This window comes from Zootoca vivipara, chromosome 13, assembly GCF_963506605.1.
Source record: "Zootoca vivipara chromosome 13, rZooViv1.1, whole genome shotgun sequence".
NCBI lineage: Eukaryota > Metazoa > Chordata > Lepidosauria > Squamata > Lacertidae > Zootoca > Zootoca vivipara.
In genome coordinates this window covers 52,532,808-52,551,181 of record NC_083288.1, presented here as the reverse complement: position 1 = coordinate 52,551,181, position 18,374 = coordinate 52,532,808, and the positions used below count along the sequence as shown (strand labels likewise).

At 51.0% G+C, this 18,374-nt stretch overlaps 1 protein-coding gene across 1 annotated transcript in view; it reads right to left on the bottom strand.

Moving 5' to 3' along the window:
* Window positions 1–15: 15 nt before the first annotated feature.
* Window positions 16–18,374, bottom strand: part of ZAN (zonadhesin) — a 47,229-nt gene continuing 28,870 nt past the window's right edge. The window contains exons 19-31 of the mRNA XM_060281949.1: window positions 18,045–18,247; window positions 16,371–16,515; window positions 13,605–13,849; window positions 12,742–12,906; window positions 11,148–11,275; window positions 8,759–9,030; window positions 7,550–7,758; window positions 6,398–6,542; window positions 4,052–4,302; window positions 3,254–3,383; window positions 2,334–2,520; window positions 1,313–1,474; window positions 16–1,173 (exon numbers count right to left, since the gene is read on the bottom strand). Coding sequence (XP_060137932.1) covers window positions 879–1,173; window positions 1,313–1,474; window positions 2,334–2,520; window positions 3,254–3,383; window positions 4,052–4,302; window positions 6,398–6,542; window positions 7,550–7,758; window positions 8,759–9,030; window positions 11,148–11,275; window positions 12,742–12,906; window positions 13,605–13,849; window positions 16,371–16,515; window positions 18,045–18,247 — 2,537 coding nt within the window. The 3' untranslated portion in view covers window positions 16–878. The remainder of the gene's footprint in view (window positions 1,174–1,312; window positions 1,475–2,333; window positions 2,521–3,253; window positions 3,384–4,051; window positions 4,303–6,397; window positions 6,543–7,549; window positions 7,759–8,758; window positions 9,031–11,147; window positions 11,276–12,741; window positions 12,907–13,604; window positions 13,850–16,370; window positions 16,516–18,044; window positions 18,248–18,374) is intronic.

Below are 18,374 nucleotides of genomic sequence, written 5' to 3'. Positions count from 1 at the left end.
TGGCGATAAGAGCAGGGGAACGGACTCAGTTGGACAGAATCTCCTTCCTTGTCATTTGAACCCACTGGCTTGGGCCCTATCCTCCGGGGTGTGGGCCCTGGATGTGGCCCCATGCTCTGGGCACGGGGCCCTCGGCTGAGGGAGAAGGGGTTGTGAAGGAGGAGAAATGGGAGGACAGCTCAGGCCCTAAGGGAGGCTGCCGCATTCATCATTAGGGGAGGAAAGACCCTTTAAAAAGCTGAGCTGCTTCTTGTGCCCCCCCCCCCAAGATCAGGGGATCCTGTTCTCCTTCCAGATCCTAGCTGGGATCTTCTATGAAACTGGCCAGCCTTGCAGATTCTTGGTGAGTAAAGTTGAACAACGAGGGTTGTGGATAGGCTAGGACTGGTTCCGTTTTAGAGCCACAGGGCTCGGGTTTATTTTGTGTTCCGTTTTGACCTCCTGGCTGCTTTCCCCCCCTACCTTTTGTTCCTAGTAAACTTCCTTCATTTGACTGCTGAAGTGTTTGGGATTGGCGTTGCAAGCGACCAGAACCTTCTCTGAGGTCTGGAAGAGACTCGGGGAGAGCGTGGTGTGCTAGGCTGCAGGCTGGACTCAGGAGCGCTAAGGAAATGGCTCAGAGCATGGGCGTACCCAGCATAGGGCAGTGGGGGCAGCTGCCCCCCCGAAGCAAAAAATAATAATCAAATGGTTATAAAGTGATGAAAGAAACAAAATTAGGTAGGGCGATGGGGAATAATCAGTTGTTTACCACACTGAAATGGTGTAAAAACCAAGTTCTGCGTCACTGTACTGAGCCGCTAGTTGATCAGTATTTTAGTTGACCATGTCTTGCCCCCCCCAGTTTTGATCCTGGGTACGCCCCTGGCTCAGAGCCTTTAAAAAAGTCCCCTCCTATTGGGGGGCACAGGAGTAAGCAGAAGGGAGGTAGCAGCAGCTACGTCAGAGCAAGACCCGCCGGCAGCCTGGCATGACTGCTGTGTTTGCAGCTGGGCAAGGAAGGGCGTGTGCTCGGTTTCTCTTGGGTGGGGGAATCTCTTACCACAGCCTGTCTTCTCCCTCCAGGGTCCCAGGGTGACCCCCTCCTCCTGGCAGAGCTTGGCATAGGCATCGTAATCTTGGCATAAGAGCTCAGTGTCGCCAAAGAGAGCGCAGAGGTCGTACACGCAGTTCCTGGGGTGGGGGTGGAGAAAGAAGGAAGGAAGGAAGGAGATGGGCTCTCTTGCGCGCAAATGCGTGCTTGTGTCAGCTTGCACACGAACACGTTCCTTTCCCAGCCGCCCGCCCACATCTGCGTTCTTGGCACACTCACTCTTGGAAAGGGCTGGGTGACAGGACGCCGTGGCAGGTGGAGAAAGGCCCCTGGGGGTCAGAGAGGGCCCCACAGACGCCCGTCCCATTGACATTCATCAGTTGCTCTGGGCTGCAGGTGATTTCAAACCCGGACTCGGCTTCATCTGATGGTTCCTCACGCCTTCGTGGGGGGGGGGGAGAAGAGAAGGAGTTTTTCCCCTCTGTATGTTTGGTTGGATGTCTCCCTGCTATGTACAAGGTCTGAGCTGAGAAAGACAAATCCTCCCTGTTCCTTTCTCCTCATAGCGTAAGAAGAGTCTCTTGGATCAGGCCAAAGGGGGACCTTTTAGTCCAGCGTCCATCCAAACTCCCATATGCTCCAGCAGCCTGTTCTCACAAATGACCTCAAGTTATATACTGTTTTCATTCCGTTTTACTCAGTATAGTGTTATCAGAACCCTGGACCCTGTCTGCTAACAGCAAGGTTTGGTTCTCTAGGAAGTTTGAGACCCAGCTCTCTCCTCCTTGTTTAGAGATTAACTGCTGAATGAGGGACAAGCCATGCATGAGGGATAATAATAATAATAATAATAGTAATAATAATAATAATTTATACCCCGCCCTCCCCGGCCTAACACTGAATATAAATACAGTAAAAATTATATATATATATATATATATATAAGAGCAGTTCAGTTGATTAAAATGTAAGTTAGAATACAGCTTAAAATGCACCCTCGTTTTAGTGGTAGCCTATAGATCAGGCATCCCCAAACTTCGGCCCTCCAGATGTTTTGGACTACAATTCCCATCATCCCTGACCACTGATCCTCTTAGCTAGGGATCATGGGAGTTGTAGGCCAAAACATCTGGAGGGCCGCAGTTTGGGGGTGCCTGCTATAGATCAAAGCCAGAAGGAGAGAAAACGTCAAATTTTCACCAGGGCAAACTCTCCATGCTGGTCCTACAGGGGACGGCAAAAAGAGCAGAGGGAAAATTTATATACAAATTTATATACAAGGGGCGCCCCAGGGGCTGACCTGATGCGAGGATGGCTGTCAGGCTCCCTTCCTCTGCCGAGGATCATGATCTCCCAGCTGTTCCCGAAGGTGTTGAGGCTCCGGGTCCACGTTCTGTCAGGTTTCATGTACTCGTTGTTCCGCTGCCCGTCGTAATTCCCGCAGAGCCCTCCCACATGGTTCCGATAGGTGCTGGGGAGGACGATCTCTGGGTAGGGTTGGGAGAAAGAGGGGTGAACGCAGTGCCCACATGGGGGCAGCCCTAGACCAGTTGGGGTGGGGACAATCTTTGGGCCTTCCACATTTTCAGAATTTTGAAAGCCTTTACTGTACCCAACACCTGTTCTACAACTTTGACGTGCCATTCGTGTATAGTCGTACGTTGGAAGTTGAACGGAATCCATTTGGGAAGTCAGTTCGGGTTCCAAAACATTCAAAAACCAAATCGCGGATTCTGATTGGCTGCAGGAAGCTCCTGTCGCCAATCAGAAGCTGCGGAAGCCCCGTCGGACATTCGGGTTCCAAAAGAACGTTTGCAAACCGGAACAATCGCTTCTGGGTTTGCGGCGTCCGGGAGCCAAAATGTACGAGTTCCAGGGTGTTCGGGATCCAAGGTACGACAGTATTCATTTGATTCCTGCATTGCAGGGGGTTGGACTAGATGGCCCTTGGGGGTCCCTTCCAACTCTAGAATTCTATGATTTTAACTATTTTAACAAAATAGTTTGCCAGTTGAACAGTTTTGCCTGGGCTGGGTGAAACAGCACCCGTGCCCTTTATACCAGCTCTTAGATGCTGCCTGTCAGAGTTGGCACGAGGCTCAGTTTGTGGCTTTTGGTCCGGCCTGGTCCTTTTGCTCCTGACTGAGCAAAAACCATCCCCTTACAGAAGGGAGGACGCAGCCCTTCTCCCCTTATCCCATTGTGCTCATTTATCCTCACCACCAAAATCCTGGCCGTCAAAGTAAACGGAGAGCCCAAAGTCTGTTTCTACGCAGATGGTGCGGCCTCTCTGGGTGATCTGGAGCCCGTCCCGTGGGGAGTACGGGGTAGTGACCATCACACCATTTACCTGGAAGCGGGGGGGGGGGGAGAGGTTCAGAAAAGGGCAATAAAAAACGATCCAGGGGATGGAGCGAAGAAAAAGCCTCTTAGTTTAGAGAAAAGGCGGCCAAGGTTGCCACATGATAGAAATTCATAAAAATGATCCGCGGCAAGCAGAAACCAGATAAAGGTGGTTTTCCCCTCCCTCTCTCGTAACACTAGAACTTGTGGGCACCCCATTGGGCGATTTAGGACAGATAGTTAAACTACGGAACTCCCTGCCACAAGAGGCAGCGACGGCCACCAACATAGATGGCTTCAAAAGAGGACTGGGCAAATGCATGGAGGAGGAGAGGGCTATCAATGGCTACTAGCCAGCATCCTGTCCTCACAGTGGCCCCTCTCCTCCATGAATCTGTCTGATCCTCTTTTAAAGCCATCTAAGTTAGTGGTGGTCGCTGCCTCCCGAGGGAGGGAGTTCCACAGTTAAACTCTGCACTGCGGAAAGATGGACTTCCTTTTATCTGTCCGGGATATTCCAATGTTCAGCTTCACAAATGGCATCACTGTTTAAGAGCAGGAGGAAGTGGAAACGAGGGTCCTCATTTGCTAAGGGGGCAAGCGATCTGCACGAGGGGGACCCCCCCCCCACAAAAAAAGCCTCGCAGAGAGTGCCACATCGTATCGGGCTCTCACCGCCGTCTTCCTCCCCTGCAACAGCTTGATGCTGTAGCCGTACACCTCGACGTAGACCTCGCGCAGGAAGGAGACGCTTTGGAAAGGGAGGCGGCGGCGGTTCCTGCCAGCTACGGAGAGGGGTTCGAGAGAGTCCGGAAGGTCACCCAGGGTCCTGGTCAAGTAGTAAGTGGAGCGTCCCTGGAAGTGGTGGGCGAAGTTGTCAAAAGTGTTGTAGTGCGGGTCTCCGGAAATCACGCACTGGTGGAATCCTGGGGAGAAAGAGAACCAAGTTAGGAAATGGGAAAGTTGCGGATGAGCATTCTGCACATGCTCAGAGGAAACGTCCTTACCGTGTCTCAAGGCCAAGCCCTTGCATTGCTATTTTTCAAAATGATAATGGGGCGGGGGGGGGGGGCGGGGATGGAATGCCAAAATAAATTTAATACAACCAACTGATAATCCCTAAACGTAAACCATATTTTATTATATATCAACATGGTGGCTAGAGAATAACTTGCACCTAAATATTAGCATGACAAAGGAGATGGTGTTGGACTTTTGGAGGAAGAGAGGGGAACTAGCCCCATAACTATGGGGGGGTTGTGTGGAGAGTCTCTTGCTTTAAATTCCTGGACCGGTCCACAATAGAAAGTGTCCTCTCATATTGTATCTCAGTGTGGTACGTTGGCTTGACAGCCACGGACAGAAAGTCTTTACAGAGGGTGGTGAGCCAGCTAGATGACATGGCAAGCGATCGATGCCTTAGGAGAGCGAGAAAAATTCTCAGGGATAATTCACACCCCGGCCAGCACCACGTTAATCTTCTACCCTCGGGCAGAAGATATAGAAGTATAATCAGTCAAACCAACAAGCTAAAAAACAGTTTCTATCCGTGGGCTGTTAGGCTGCTGAACGGAAAATAATATAGTGCAACTGATTTTCGGGGTTGGTGTGTTGTGCGACAAGCACACAGAGTGCAATGAGATTGAGGTTTTTTTTTGGGGGGGGGGAGGCTCGGTCCATTAAGAATAAAGGTATTGTTATTATTTTCAATTCCTGACAAATGCAGTTTTCAGCTTCCGTAATAAGGCGTTCTCGGAAACAGCCATTCTTCCACAGCCCATTTTGACAAAGGCCATTGCAGGGGAGATTCCCCCACCCTCTCTGGCAACCAATGGGCACTTATGGACTCTCCCCGTTCTTGGTGACGCGGCCTCTTTTGACTCGGCACCACCACCAGTGCCAAATTAGGCTTTAAAAAGGTAAAGGGACCCCTGACGGTTAGGTCCAGTCGTGACCGACTCTGGGGTTGCGATGCTCATCTCGCGTTATTGGCTGAGGGAGCCGGCGTACAGCTTCCGGGTCATGTGACCAGCATGACAAAGCCGCTTCTGGCGAACCAGAGCAGTGCACGGAAACACCGTTTACCTTCCCGCTGGAGCGGTACCTATTTATCTACTTGCACTTTGACGTGCTTTCGAACTGCTAGGTTGGCAGGAGCAGGGACCAAGCAACGGGAGCTCACCCCGTCGTGGGGATTTGAACCACCGACCTTCTGATCGGCAAGCCCTAGGCTCAGTGGTTTAACCCACAGTGCCACCCACATCCCTGGGAAATGAGGCTTTAGGTCTGCACAATTAAAGAGGCAGTCGCCGGAACATTGCCACCGAAAAGAGAAACACGAATGTTGTGCTGCTTGCAAAGTGATGGGGAGAATGACTTTGAAAAGCGTCCCAGGGTGGGTGGTAACATCAGAACACAGTACAGTGGTACCTCGGTTTTCGAGTGTCTTGGAAGCCGAGCGTTTTGGTTTTCAAACGCTGAAAACGCAGAGGTAAATGCTTCTGTTTTCAAACGCGCCTCGGAAGTCAAATGGTCTTCCGGAACGGATTATGTTCAAGAACCAAGGTACCACTGTATTAAAAACCATTTAAAATGGTTTAAAACAACCTGCAATCAGAAATGAGGCCTGTCCTAAAAATAGGCACCTCAAGCATCAAAGGAGGCCAGGGACAAGAAGTGTGGGCTCTTGCATTCGCTGGGAGCTGCACAATGAAGGTGTTGGAGCATCTCTGTGGGGAGGGAGCTCACAGTTCGGGGCCCCCACCAAGAAGGCTGACAAAGGAGATCCTAAAGGGAACGCCAGCGAGAAATCTGGCTGCTGCATTTTGGGCCAGTCTGCGTTTCCGAGTAGTCTCCAAGGGCAGCCCCACAGTAGAGTGCATTGCGGTAGTCCAACCTAGGCAGCTGGAGAACTATTTCCCTTCCCAACGGCTGGACCAGCTGACCCTGCCTGGGTGCTACTGCTCTTCCAATTCCCCTCCTCTCCACCCACCCCACCCACCGTCCCTGCATCCCACTCACTGGTTGGGCGGCAGTAGCGAAGCCCCGTGCTGCTGAGGGCACACACAGACCCATCCAGGCACCGGAAGGCCTGGCAGGTGATCTTCCCGTTTCCGACGCAGGTGCAGCGTTCGAGGCAGTTGGCCGTCACCCAGGTTTCTCCGGGCTGCAAAGGCAGAGGGGGAGGCAGTTAGGGGCTTGGTGCCGGGAGCTGGTCATCGCCCAGCGGAGGCTTGACCTCAAAACATCACGTTGAATAAATGATCCGCAGAAGCGATTGTAAGAGTGGCAGGTTCTTCGTTATCTGGACTTCTTCGTTTGGCTTCTCTAAGGAGCATCAGCCCGACTGCAGCCAAGCCGCATGTTTCGGACTTTTGTCCCACATTGGGCAAAAGATTCCTGCAATTCTACGATTGCCCTTGGGGCACCCGGTCGGCTGCTGTGACCATGTTAGGAGTCATAGAATCATAGAATCATAAAGTTGGAAGAGACCACAAGGGCTATCCAGTCCAACCCCCTGCTCTGGAGCAGGAAACACCATCAAAGCATTCTTGACATATGCCTGTCAAGCCTCTGCTCCAAAGACCTCCAAAGAAGGAGGAGACTCCACCACACTCCTTGGTAGCAAATTCCACTGCCAAATGGCTCTTACTGTCAGGAAGTTCTTCCTAATGTTTAGGTGGAATCTTCTTTCTTGTAGTTTAAATCCATTGCTCCGTGTCCACTTCTCTGGAGCAGCAGAAAACAACCTTTCTCCCTCCTCTATATGACATCCTTTTATATATTTGAACATGGCTATCATATCACCCCTTAGCCTTCTCTTCTCCAGGCTAAACATACCCAGCTCCCTAAGCCGTTCCTCATAAGGCATCGTTTCCAGGCCTTTGACCATTTTGGTTGCCCTCTTCTGGACACGTTCCAGCTTGTCAGTATCCTTCATGAACTGTGGTGCCCAGAACTGGACACAGTACTCCAGGTGAGGTCTGACCAGAGCTGAATACAGTGGTACAATTACTTCCCTTGATCTAGATGCTATACTCCTATTGATGCAGCCCAGAATTGCATTGGCTTTTTGAGCTGCTGCATCACACTGCTGACTCATGTCAAGTTTGTGGTCTACCAAGACTCCTAGATCCTTTTCACACGTACTGCTCTCAAGCCCCTTCCACTTACGTTGTAGTACTCGTGCTGGGCGCTCAGGCACCCGCAGTCCCGCATCAAGACGCAGCTGTCGTCGCTCAGCACGTAGCCCCGGTCGCAGGCGCACCCCTCCATGCAGGTCGTGCGGCGCTGGCAGCTGGCTGGGGCATAAAGGTTGGAGCAGGTGGCCGGGCAGGGAGAGGCGCACTCGGTGTAGTGGCTGTGAGGGGAGCAGGGCAGGGCTGCAGGGGGAGGAAGGGGGAGGCGGGTTTAGGACTAGAGGTATTTTCTACTTACAGCAACGAAGGAACGGTTCCTAGGACACATATCAGCTGGCTCTTTTAGGTGCTAATAAGTTGCTCCCCCCCCCCCCCGCAATCAGCTGGAAGCATAACAGAAGCAGGGTTTGGTATGGCACCTGCTTCATACGTTCAAAGCGCTCTTATACCGCGGTTTTCCTCCCAAAGAACCCTGGGAACTGTAGTTTGTTAAGGGCACTGACCTCGCTGAGCTACAATTCCCAGCACCCTCAACAATTTGATTGATTGATTGATCTCAGGAGTGCCAGGCACAGTATCCTTCAGCTCCCAAATGCCTGGGTTATTTCTACATTTCCTTGGATTTCCCATGACTGTTAAAGGTGTTATAATAGTGCTTTAAATCAGGCATCCCCAAACTGTGGCCCTCCAGATGTTTTGGCCTACAACTCCCATGATCCCTAGCTAACAACACCAGTGGTCAGGGATTATGGGAATTGTAGTCCAAAACATCTGGAGGGCCGAAGTTTGGGGATGCCTGCTTTAAATGTTCTATGGGGATGTGACCTTCAATAGTACTAACTATACCATCCACCGATGGAACAGGATCTACAATATGAATTAAAAGTCGGTCCGGTGCAGCGAAAAAGGTCACATGCCACTTTAATTAAAAGATTCCTGCTTTCAGGTTCTGCATCTACAGTTGCTTCCGGCTGAGCTTGGCAGCAAGGGTTCTCCATGAGCAGGCATCCCCAAATTGCAACCCTCCAGATGTTTTGGCCTATAACTCCCATGATCCCTAGCTAACAGGACCAGTGGTCGGGGAAGATGGGAATTCTAATCCAAAACATCTGGAGGGCCAAAGTTTGGGGGTGCCTGTCCATGAGGAACCCCTTTAGCAGCTCATCAGATGGCCTTGAGCTTGCAAGCCTGTGGAGGGAGGCTACTTCGGGGGGGTCCTTTGACTCCCCGGCAGGGAACTCACGGCAGAAGGTGCTGTTCCTCCACGAGATGGTGTCCACACCCTGGCTCTTGCAGGCTTCCACGTAGGACTGGATGTTGTCGCAGAGCACCGAGGCCATGCCCTGGTACTCGCACATGTCGTACAGGCAGTTCTGGAAGAAGGGCTGGGGGTCGATGGTGCTGTGGCAGGACTCGTACTTGGGCCCCAGGATCTCACGGCACTGGCCGCGAAGGCGTTCCATCTCCTGGACCGAGCAGGCGGGTTCCAGGTCCTCGCGGTTGTCTGGCTGGCAGCTGGGGGCAGAAGGAGGGAGCGAGGGTGTGATTTGTTCATTTTACATTGAATAGAACCGCAGAACTGTAGGGTTGGAAGGGACCCCCAAGGGTCATCTAGACCAGGCACTCCCCAAACTTCGGCCCTCCAGATGTTTGGGAATACAATTCCCATCTTCCCTGACCACTGGTCCTCTTAGCTAGGGATCATGGGAGTTGTAGGCCAAAACATCTGGAGGGCCGCAGGTTGGGGGTGCCTGATCTAGACCAACCCCCCCCCCAGCAATGCAGGAATCACAACTTAAAAAAATTGTACCCCACCTATTCTCCCCCAATGAGCTTAAGGTAGCGTACGTAGTTCTCCCCATCCCCATTTTATTCTCATAACAACCCTGCAAGGTAGGTAAGGCTGAGGGTCATCCAGGGAGCTTCCTAGTGGTCGAGTGGAGATTTCAACCCTGGTCCTTCCCAGGTCCTAGTTTGACCCTCTGACCACTACGCCACACTGATGGGAGGGGGAAAGAACTGGTCTGGGAAGAACTTGACTCGTTCGTCATTAATCACACAACATAGATGATAATGTAGGGGAAAGCTTTCTTTCATAGAATCGTAGGATTGTTGGAAGGGACCCCCAGGAGTCATCTAGTCCGACCCCCTGAAATGGAGGAATCACAGCTAAAAACTCCCTTGCAGATGGCCACCCAACCTCTACTTAAAGCAGAGCCCAGCACCTTCCGAGGGAGTCTGAAAGTTCTTCCTAATGTCTAGTCGGAATCGCCTTTCTTGTAATTTTTAAGCCATCCTGGAGCAGGAAAAAAACAAGCTCGATCCATCTTCCGTGTGACATCCCTTCAGGTTTTTGAAAATGGCTATCCTATCTCCTCTCAGTCTACCGTTCTGTTTTTGTTTTGTTTTTGTAAATAATTTTTATTCAATTTTCCATTTTAACAGAATAAACATTAAAAAAACATACAATATAACATATAACTAACAAAAAAAGAAGGCAAACAAACAAAACAAATCTAATTTTAAACATCCATTTTTCTGATCATTGTCTTATGGACTCCCCCCCCCTTTCTGATTTTCATTTTTTTATCCTCTTTGGCAATTCCCTTTATCATAATTTTTAATTCCTCTTCATTGTATTCTTTCATTTTTTTATCCTACCCCTGCCACCAGAGAATCCCCAAGTGCAGTAGGAGAGGAGAAGCAGTCCTTTTTATCATTGAAGCCCCCCCTTCCCCCACTCCCCACCCCACCCCGGTACGCCCCGCTGCCCCTAGAAGGTCCAGGATGAGGGAAGAGAGTGGAGGCAGAGAGACTCCGCTCTCCTTAAACATCCTAATTAATCTATTCTATTTACACTTACTTTTCTTTATCATTTTTACTATCTTAAAATATTTTCCTCCTTTCAGCCTATACACCCCTTCTAAATTGCTTCATAACTCCAATTATTAATATTATTAAATTCCACCCCATTTATAGGTTCAGGGGTGATATGATAGCCATGGTCAAATAGATAAAAGGATGTCATATGGAGGAGGGTGAAAGGTTGTTTTCTGCTGCTCCAGAGAAGCGGACACGGGGCAATGGATTCAAACTTCAAGAAAGAAGATTCCACCTAAACATTAAGAAGAACTTCCTGACAGTAAGAGCTGTTCGGCAGTGGAATTTGCTGCCAAGGAGTGTGGTGGAGTCTCCTTCTTTGGAGGCTTGACAGGCATATGTCAAGAATGCTTTGATGGTGTTTCCTGCTTGGCAGGGGGTTGGACTGGATGGCCCTTGTGGTCTCTTCCAACTCTACGATTCTATGATTCTATATTTATTCACCATTTTCTTCCATCCCCCTCTTAGCTGCAGATACCTTAATTCTCACCATTTGCATCTTAACTCAGTCTACCGTTCTGTAGGCTAAACCTACCCAACTCCCTCCACCGTTCTTCATAAGGCCCTTGATCATCTGGGTTGCCTTTGTGGCAGCCATTTGGCATTACACCACCGCCATTTTGTGACTGCCGCCCGCGGCAACCTCCTCAAAACCCTTGCTGTGCACACAGGCCCTCAAAGGCAGCCCAAGGGAGTTATGGACTAAGCCATGTGCTCCGTTGCCCAGCCATCGCACGTCCCTGCCTCCTCACCCCGGGTCAGCGTCTCCTGGTGCCTTCCAGCTGTTCCCAAACTGGCTGGCGTTGGCGGCCAAGTGCCCGTTGGGCATCAAGAGGTCATCTCCGCTCTGGTTGTTGAAGCTGCCACACATACCACACACCTGGGGACAGGAAGGGAGACATTATGGCCTTTTGTTTGTGCAGGGCACATTAAATCAGAAAGGAGGCAGAAAACCAACAGGGAGGCTCTCGGGGCGCAGGTGGGACCCAGAAATCATTTAGACTTGGAGACAAAAGCAGGCCCTCCAAGTGTTCCCCATGGGTTTCTGATAGCTTTAAGGAGCGGGTTTTCACGGTGGGGAAATGGTGGGTCGAAAGAAAAAGTGCTTGGAAACAGACTGGAAAAGTCTAAAGCAGGCATCCCCAAACTTCGGCCCTCCAGATGTTTTGGACTACAATTCCCATCATCCCTGACCACTGGTGTTGTTAGCTAGGGATCATGGGAGTTGTAGGCCAAAACATCTGGAGGGCCGCAGTTTGGGGGTGCCTGGTCTAAAGTGTAGGGTTGCCAGACTCAATAGTGGACAGGACTTCTGTGCCTTTAATTGCCCTGCCCTCTATTGAGTCTGGAAACGTTAAAGAGAAACCAGCAGACCCTTTGTTTAATTTCCAAGGAAAGGGTCCGCTGGTTTCTCTTTTAAGGTTTCCAGACACAAAAGAGAGCAGGGCAATTAAAGGCACAGAAGTCCTGCCCTCTATTGAGTCTGGCAACCCTACGAAAGTGCAGTGGAAAATTAGTGTAGGTGCCCAGGATGATAAACAAAGCAAAACAGTGGTCCAAAAAGATGGCGAGGGGACTCAGAGGTGAAGGGGTGTGTGGCAGAGTCCCTGGAGGGAGGAGGAGAGGGTCAAAGGAGTGGGCGGGCTGTGTGAGAGGAAAAACTTAAACACGTTGCAGGATTCCCCCCAAAATAGGCCAGAGGCAATTGTACTTCATCCAGGAGAGCTTTACTGCTGCTGAAGGCAAATGAGCACGACGGTCACAAATCACAGTCCTTTCAGGACTGGCACAGTCCATTAAAAATCCAGTTGCAGCAGACTTGACTTCAAACGTACAACTTATAATAAGACTAAAACTTAGCATTGCATACAGAACAAGACACCAGACCAGAAGGAAAAGGGATAGAGAGAGAAAGTGAAAACCAGGCACATGACTATTATAGTCAGCAAGACCTTGACAGAAAGATAATAGAACCAGTTTTAAACCTTCAGCTTCTCAGAAGGTATAATCCAAACAAGAACCTTCTTTCACACAGAGAAGAAACCTCCCAGAACCCCCTTGAATTAAGCAGAGCAGGATAGATCTCTACACATCAGATCAAAACTTTTTGAACGAAGAAATGCAAACTGACACCGGGCATGCAGGTAAGAACACAAGAAAAGCCTGCTGGATCAGGCCCACGGCCCCTCTAGTTCAGCATCCTGTTCTCACAGTGGCCAACCAGATGCCCATTATGGGTAACCCACAAGCAGGATCCGAGCACAAGAGGAACTCTCCCTTGCTGGGGCTTCCAGCAACTGGCCTTCAGAAGCAGAGCGCAGCCATCGCGGCTAAGTCGCGAGTTACCTTGTCAAAGTAAGTTCCAGGCAGCTGGATCTCCAGGTGGTGGTTTCCGTCAAACTTGACCACCAGCCCGAAATCAGTCTCCAGGACCACATAGATCCCGCTTGTGGTGATGGAGACGCCAGGAATGCGGCCCTCCACGGGGGTCCGGACACGTTGGCCATCTATCTGTGGCGAGACGAGAGATTGAGGTGGAACGAGGCTGTCTTCATTCATTCATTCATTCATTCATTCATTCCATCTATATCCCATCTTCCCACCACCCAAGAATTTGTTTAATCCTCTTTTAAAGCCATCTAGTTTGTAGTCATCATTCTGCCCGGACACTGAGGTCCAGTGCCGAGGGCCTTCTGGCGGTTCCCTCGCTGTGAGAAGCCAAGTTACCAGGAACCAGGCAGAGGGCCTTCTCGGTAGTGGCACCCGCCCTGTGGAACGCCCTCCCACCAGATGTCAAAGAGAAAAACAACTGCCAGACTTTTAGAAGACATCTGAAGGCAGCCCTGTTTAGGGAAGCTTTTAATGTTTAATAGATTATTGTATTTTAATGTTCTGTTGGAAGCTGCCCAGAGTGGCTGGGGAAACCCAGCCAGATGGGTGGGGTATAAATAATAAATTATCATCATCATCATCATCATCATCATCATCATCATCACCACTGCCTCCTGTGGCAGGGAGTTCCATAGTTTAGCTACGCGCTGCGTGAAGAATGACTTTCTTTTTTACCTGTCCTGAACCTTCCGACGTTTGACAGCCTCCACAGGAGCCCTCCCCGCCCCCCATAAAAAGAAGGCAACCTTGCAGATGCCCCCCCACCCCCGCAAACGACCTCTGCTTCTGCCCTCCTGCATTCGGGCAAGAGCCCTTACCAGCACCCGCCGACTTTTCTGCAGGGTGACCGTGGCTCCGGCAACCTCCACAGTCACGAGGCGGAGGTAGGAGGCTTCGGGCTGCCCCCGCTCCTCGTTTTTGGCGGTGATGTTGAAGGCCGGGAGGCGGGGGTCGCTGTGGCACACCGTCACCAAGGTGTAAGTGCAGGTGCCCATGAAGGAGACCATGCTGCCATCGAAGGTGTAGTAGTGGGGGTCCCCGGCCACATGGCAGGCAGCCACTCCTGGAGGACAAAGGGAGCGGGGTCAGGGACACAAGGCGAGAGCCCCCTTCTCTAGGGTGGGAGCTGCCCACCATTTCTCTTAGCCAATCTACGTCAGGTATGCCCTGCCAGTCCCCTTCACATGCCAAAAGGGTACTTAAAGGAGTGAGACACCTGGCTGGAAAGAGCCAGGAGTCCCCTCTCTCATGAGAGGGGCTTTAAAAAACCAAACAGCTTCTTTCCCCTCCCAACAACAGAACCACGGAATTGTAGAACTGGAGGGGACCACAAATCCACAACCCTGAGATTAAGAGTTTCTGGTTCCACTCTGTGAGAGCTTTCCCAGCTGTCGAATAAGGATCTAGCAGGCACCCCCAAACTTCGGCCCTCCAGATGTTTTGGACTAAAATCCCCATCTTCCCCGACCACTGGTCCTGTTAGCTAAGGTGTTCGGTTTCTGTTAATTAGTTCTCATGGGAAACTTACAGATTCTTGCTTCACACAATTAACTCAAGGCAGTGTCAATTTACTCTTGGCAGAAAGCCAAGGTCTGCCTGGCCTGGCAACCGCTCTCTCATTGGTTAACGACCAGCACTGTACTCAGTTATCTAGGAATGCTAGCACAGCTGTTTCTGGTTGGGTGTTAGGAGTAGGAGTGCTGCGTATGGTTGGAGAGAGAGAGGCAGAGAGGATTTATTTTGCTTTGCTTTGTATGCAGAAACTCTGCTGGTTTTATTTTCTTCTAATAAATCCTGTAAATAGTTATTCTGCGTCTAGCCGACTAGTCATTTCCACCTCAACTAGCTTCTGCGCTGTGCAGGAAAACTCTGCTACGTTTGGGCTAAAGCCACTAGAGCTATGCCTGACACTTCAAAATTCTAAGAGTTGTAGGCCAAAACATCTGGAGGGCCGCAGTTTGGGGATGCCTGATCTAGGGCAGTGGTGGCGAACCTATGGCACACGTGCCAGAGTGGCCACTCAGAGCCCTCTCTGTGGGCACACGCGCCATTGCCCCAGCAGAGTGGCCAGCCGCTCCCTGCCCCCCCCCCCGGCAGTACTGGCGGGAAACGCTCCCTAGAGTGCGATCCACCCGCAGCGGCACTGGGAGGAGTTGCGCACCCGCCAACCAGCTGGCAGCGATTTTCTGTATCCCCCCCCCCCAATAAGCTGCAGAACACTGTGCAATTCCCACCCGCCAAAAGCTGAACAACTTTGGGCACTCCCAAAGTTGGGCCATCTCCCCCCCATTCTCTAAAATTTGAGTCCCCCCAAAATAGGAGGCGTCTTATACACGGGGGCGTAAATCGCACTTTGCGATAAAGTGGGGTTGTGGTTTGGGCACACGGTCTCTAAAAGGTTCGCCACTACTGATCTAGGGGATCCAGTCCCCGTCCCGACACCAGGGATCCAGTTGTGCCCTTTCTATGAAGCTGGCCGGCCTGGCTGATTCTTGGTGAGTAAACCTGATATAGGCTAGGACTGGTTCTGTTTTAGAGCCACAGCGTTCAGGTTTGTTTTGCATTCTGTTTTGACTTCCTGCCTGCTCCCCCCCCACCTTTTATCTATATATAAAAAAAATGTAAAAATCGTGAAACTGCGTTCTACACTTTTATCCGTAACCGCTTGACCGATCGTCCTGAAATTTTGACACAACAATCCAGGCCACTCCCTGAGCGTTGTTGGGGGCAAAAATCCCTCAAATCACACACCTGGGCAGTTGTAGACCTGGTTTTCCACCAAGTCAAACAGCGCCCTCAAGTGGCGTAGTACCCTCCTCCACCCCTTCCCTTCCTGTGAAATCTAAGCCACACCCACAAACCAAATGACATCATCAACCAAGCAACTGAAACCACCAAGGCGGCCATTATCAGACAGACTAGGCTGCTTTCCAGACTAGGCCAAGTGGAGGTGGGGGGTGGGCAAATAGAGGGCAGGGATACGTAATGGGTCAGAACGGGGGGGACGGGGGACACAGGGATGAAACCTGCCCTCTCTCTCGACAATATCTCACCTCGACTCAGGGGGACTCTGAGGCTCAGGGGGATCTGAAGGGGGGCTATTACCCTCCATTTCACAGACTAACGCACAGCAACGCGTGCAGGGCCAGCTAGTTCCTAATAAAGTTCCTTCATTTGACCGCTGAAGCGCATGTGGTTGCCAACCTCAGGGTTTTGGAATCCCCACCTGCCCGGGCACTTGGCATTCAGGCTACCGGGAGTTTAGGATTGGGGTTGCAAGGGCCCAGAGAGCTCATCTGAGGTCTGGGAGAGACTCAGAGAGAGAGCGTGGGCTGACTCTACACTCCGAGTAAACCCCAGAGGTGCAGGTTGAACCGAGGAGTGCTGGAGCGCTGCCTCAGGACCTTTATAAAAGTCACTGCTTTGGTGTACCCCAGGTCCCCCCCCCCCGTTCTTACGTTCCTATAATCTGCAGGTGTGCAAAACTCCGGTTGGGGGACAGGATCCCTTTGCTGCAGGGATCCGTTAACCACCGGATGCAGCTGGCTCTGGGGAGGAGGCCAGGAGAGAAAGAGGGGCCTTACCGGTGTCTTGGCAACCCAGGAGACCCTCTACGGGCTGACACTCTTGGACGGGGCTGCAGCTCCACTCCTCGCAGGTGATGTTGTTGAGAGGGGCACAGGTACAGCGCTGGGTGCAGTTGCTGTTCCCCATCCAGCTCTCCCCAACCTGAGGCAAAGGCGGGAGGGAGGGTCAGTGAGGAAAGGAGCCTGGGTGTCTTGCAGTGAACCCCGCCCTTCCCCACCTTGAGGAGCACCCAAGAAACTTCCCTTCCAGGACCCTAGAGCAGGTTACATGAAGGATCCCCTGGGTAAGAACGGCTGGATCACTGCTCTTGGTTCTGTACCCTACAGAATATCGCAGGGTGGTGACACGAAAATGGGCATTTTGGGGAGAAGGGACACTTAGAATAGAATCATAGAGTTGGAAGAGACCACAAGGGCCATCCAGTCCAACCCCCTGCCAAGTAGGAAACACCATCAAAGCATTCTTGACATATGCCTGTCAAGCCTCTGCTTAAAGACCTCCAAAGGAGGAGACTCCACCACACTCCTTGGCAGCAAATTCCACTGCCAAACAGCTCTTACTGTCAGGAAGTTCTTCCTAATGTTGAGGTGGAATCTTCTTTTTTGTAGTTTGGATCCATTGCTCCATGTCCACTTCTCTGGAGCAGCAGAAAACAATCTTTCTCCCTCCTCCTTTCATATATTTGAACATGGCAATCATATCACCCCTTAACCTTCTCTTCTCCAGGCTAAACATACCCAGCTCCCTAAGCCGTTCCTCATAAGGCATCGTTTCCAAGCCTTTGACCATTTTGGTTGCCCTCTTCTGGACACGTTCCAGCTTGTCAGTATCCTTCTTGAACTGTGGTGCCCAGAACTGGACACAGTACTCCAGGTGAGGTCTGACCAGAGCAGAATACAGCGGTACTATTACTTCCCTTGATCTAAATGCTATATTCCTATTGATGTAGCCCAGAATTGCATTGGCTTTTTGAGCTGCTGCATCACACTGCTGACTCATGTCAAGTTTGTGGTCTACCAAGACTCCTAGATCCTTTTCACATGTACTGCTCTCAAGCCAGGTGTCACCCATCCTGTATTTGTGCCTTTCATTTTTTCTGCCCAAGTGTAGTACTTTACATTTATCCTTGTTAAAATTCATCTTGTTTGCTTTGGCCCAGTTGTCTGGCCAAATTAAGGTCGTTTTGAAGTGTGATCCTGTCCTCTGGGGTATTAGCCACCCCTCCCAATTTGGTGTCATCTGCAAACTTGCTCGGATGCCCTCAAGCCCATCATCCAAGTCATTGATAAAGATGTTGAATAAGACTGGGCCCAAGACAGAACCCTGTGGCACCCCACTAGTCACTTCTCTCCAGGATGAAGAAGAGCCATTGATGAGCACCCTTTGGGGGTTCGTTCAGTCAGCCAGTTACAAATCCACTGAATGGTAGCATTGTCTAGCCCGCATTTTACCAGCTTCTTTACAAGAATATCATGGGGCACCTTGTCATCTGAGTTGGTGCCTTGCTTATGCCACTCAGTGAAGCCCCATGAGCTGAAGGAAGGCAGGAATAACAGGCCTCTCTTTTCACAAAACCCAGGAATCTTGGGTCATCTGGAGGAGGCAAACTCCTCTGCCCCCTTCCCTCTCACCAGAAGGTACTGCCCACTTGGCTCCCCCCCCCTTCTCACCGGATGGTATTGCCCGTCGGGGTCTGTGCAGCCACACTGGCTATGGGGGACACACTGGTCTCCGCTGAGGACGAAGCCCTCGTTGCAGGTACAGCCCTCCACACAGGGCAGGTTGCAGCTGTCCCTGGAGGTGGGCTCGATGCAGGTGGCCGGGCAGGCTGGCCCACAAGATGTGTAGTTGCTACCAGGAGGGCAGTTCAGGGCTGGAGAGAAAGAAAGAAAGAAGAAAGAAAGAAAGAAAGAAAGAAAGACGCTTGAATAAATGAATAAAGCAATGATGCCGTCCTCTCTTGAGAACAAGAGTTATTCATTTATTTATTTTGCACATTT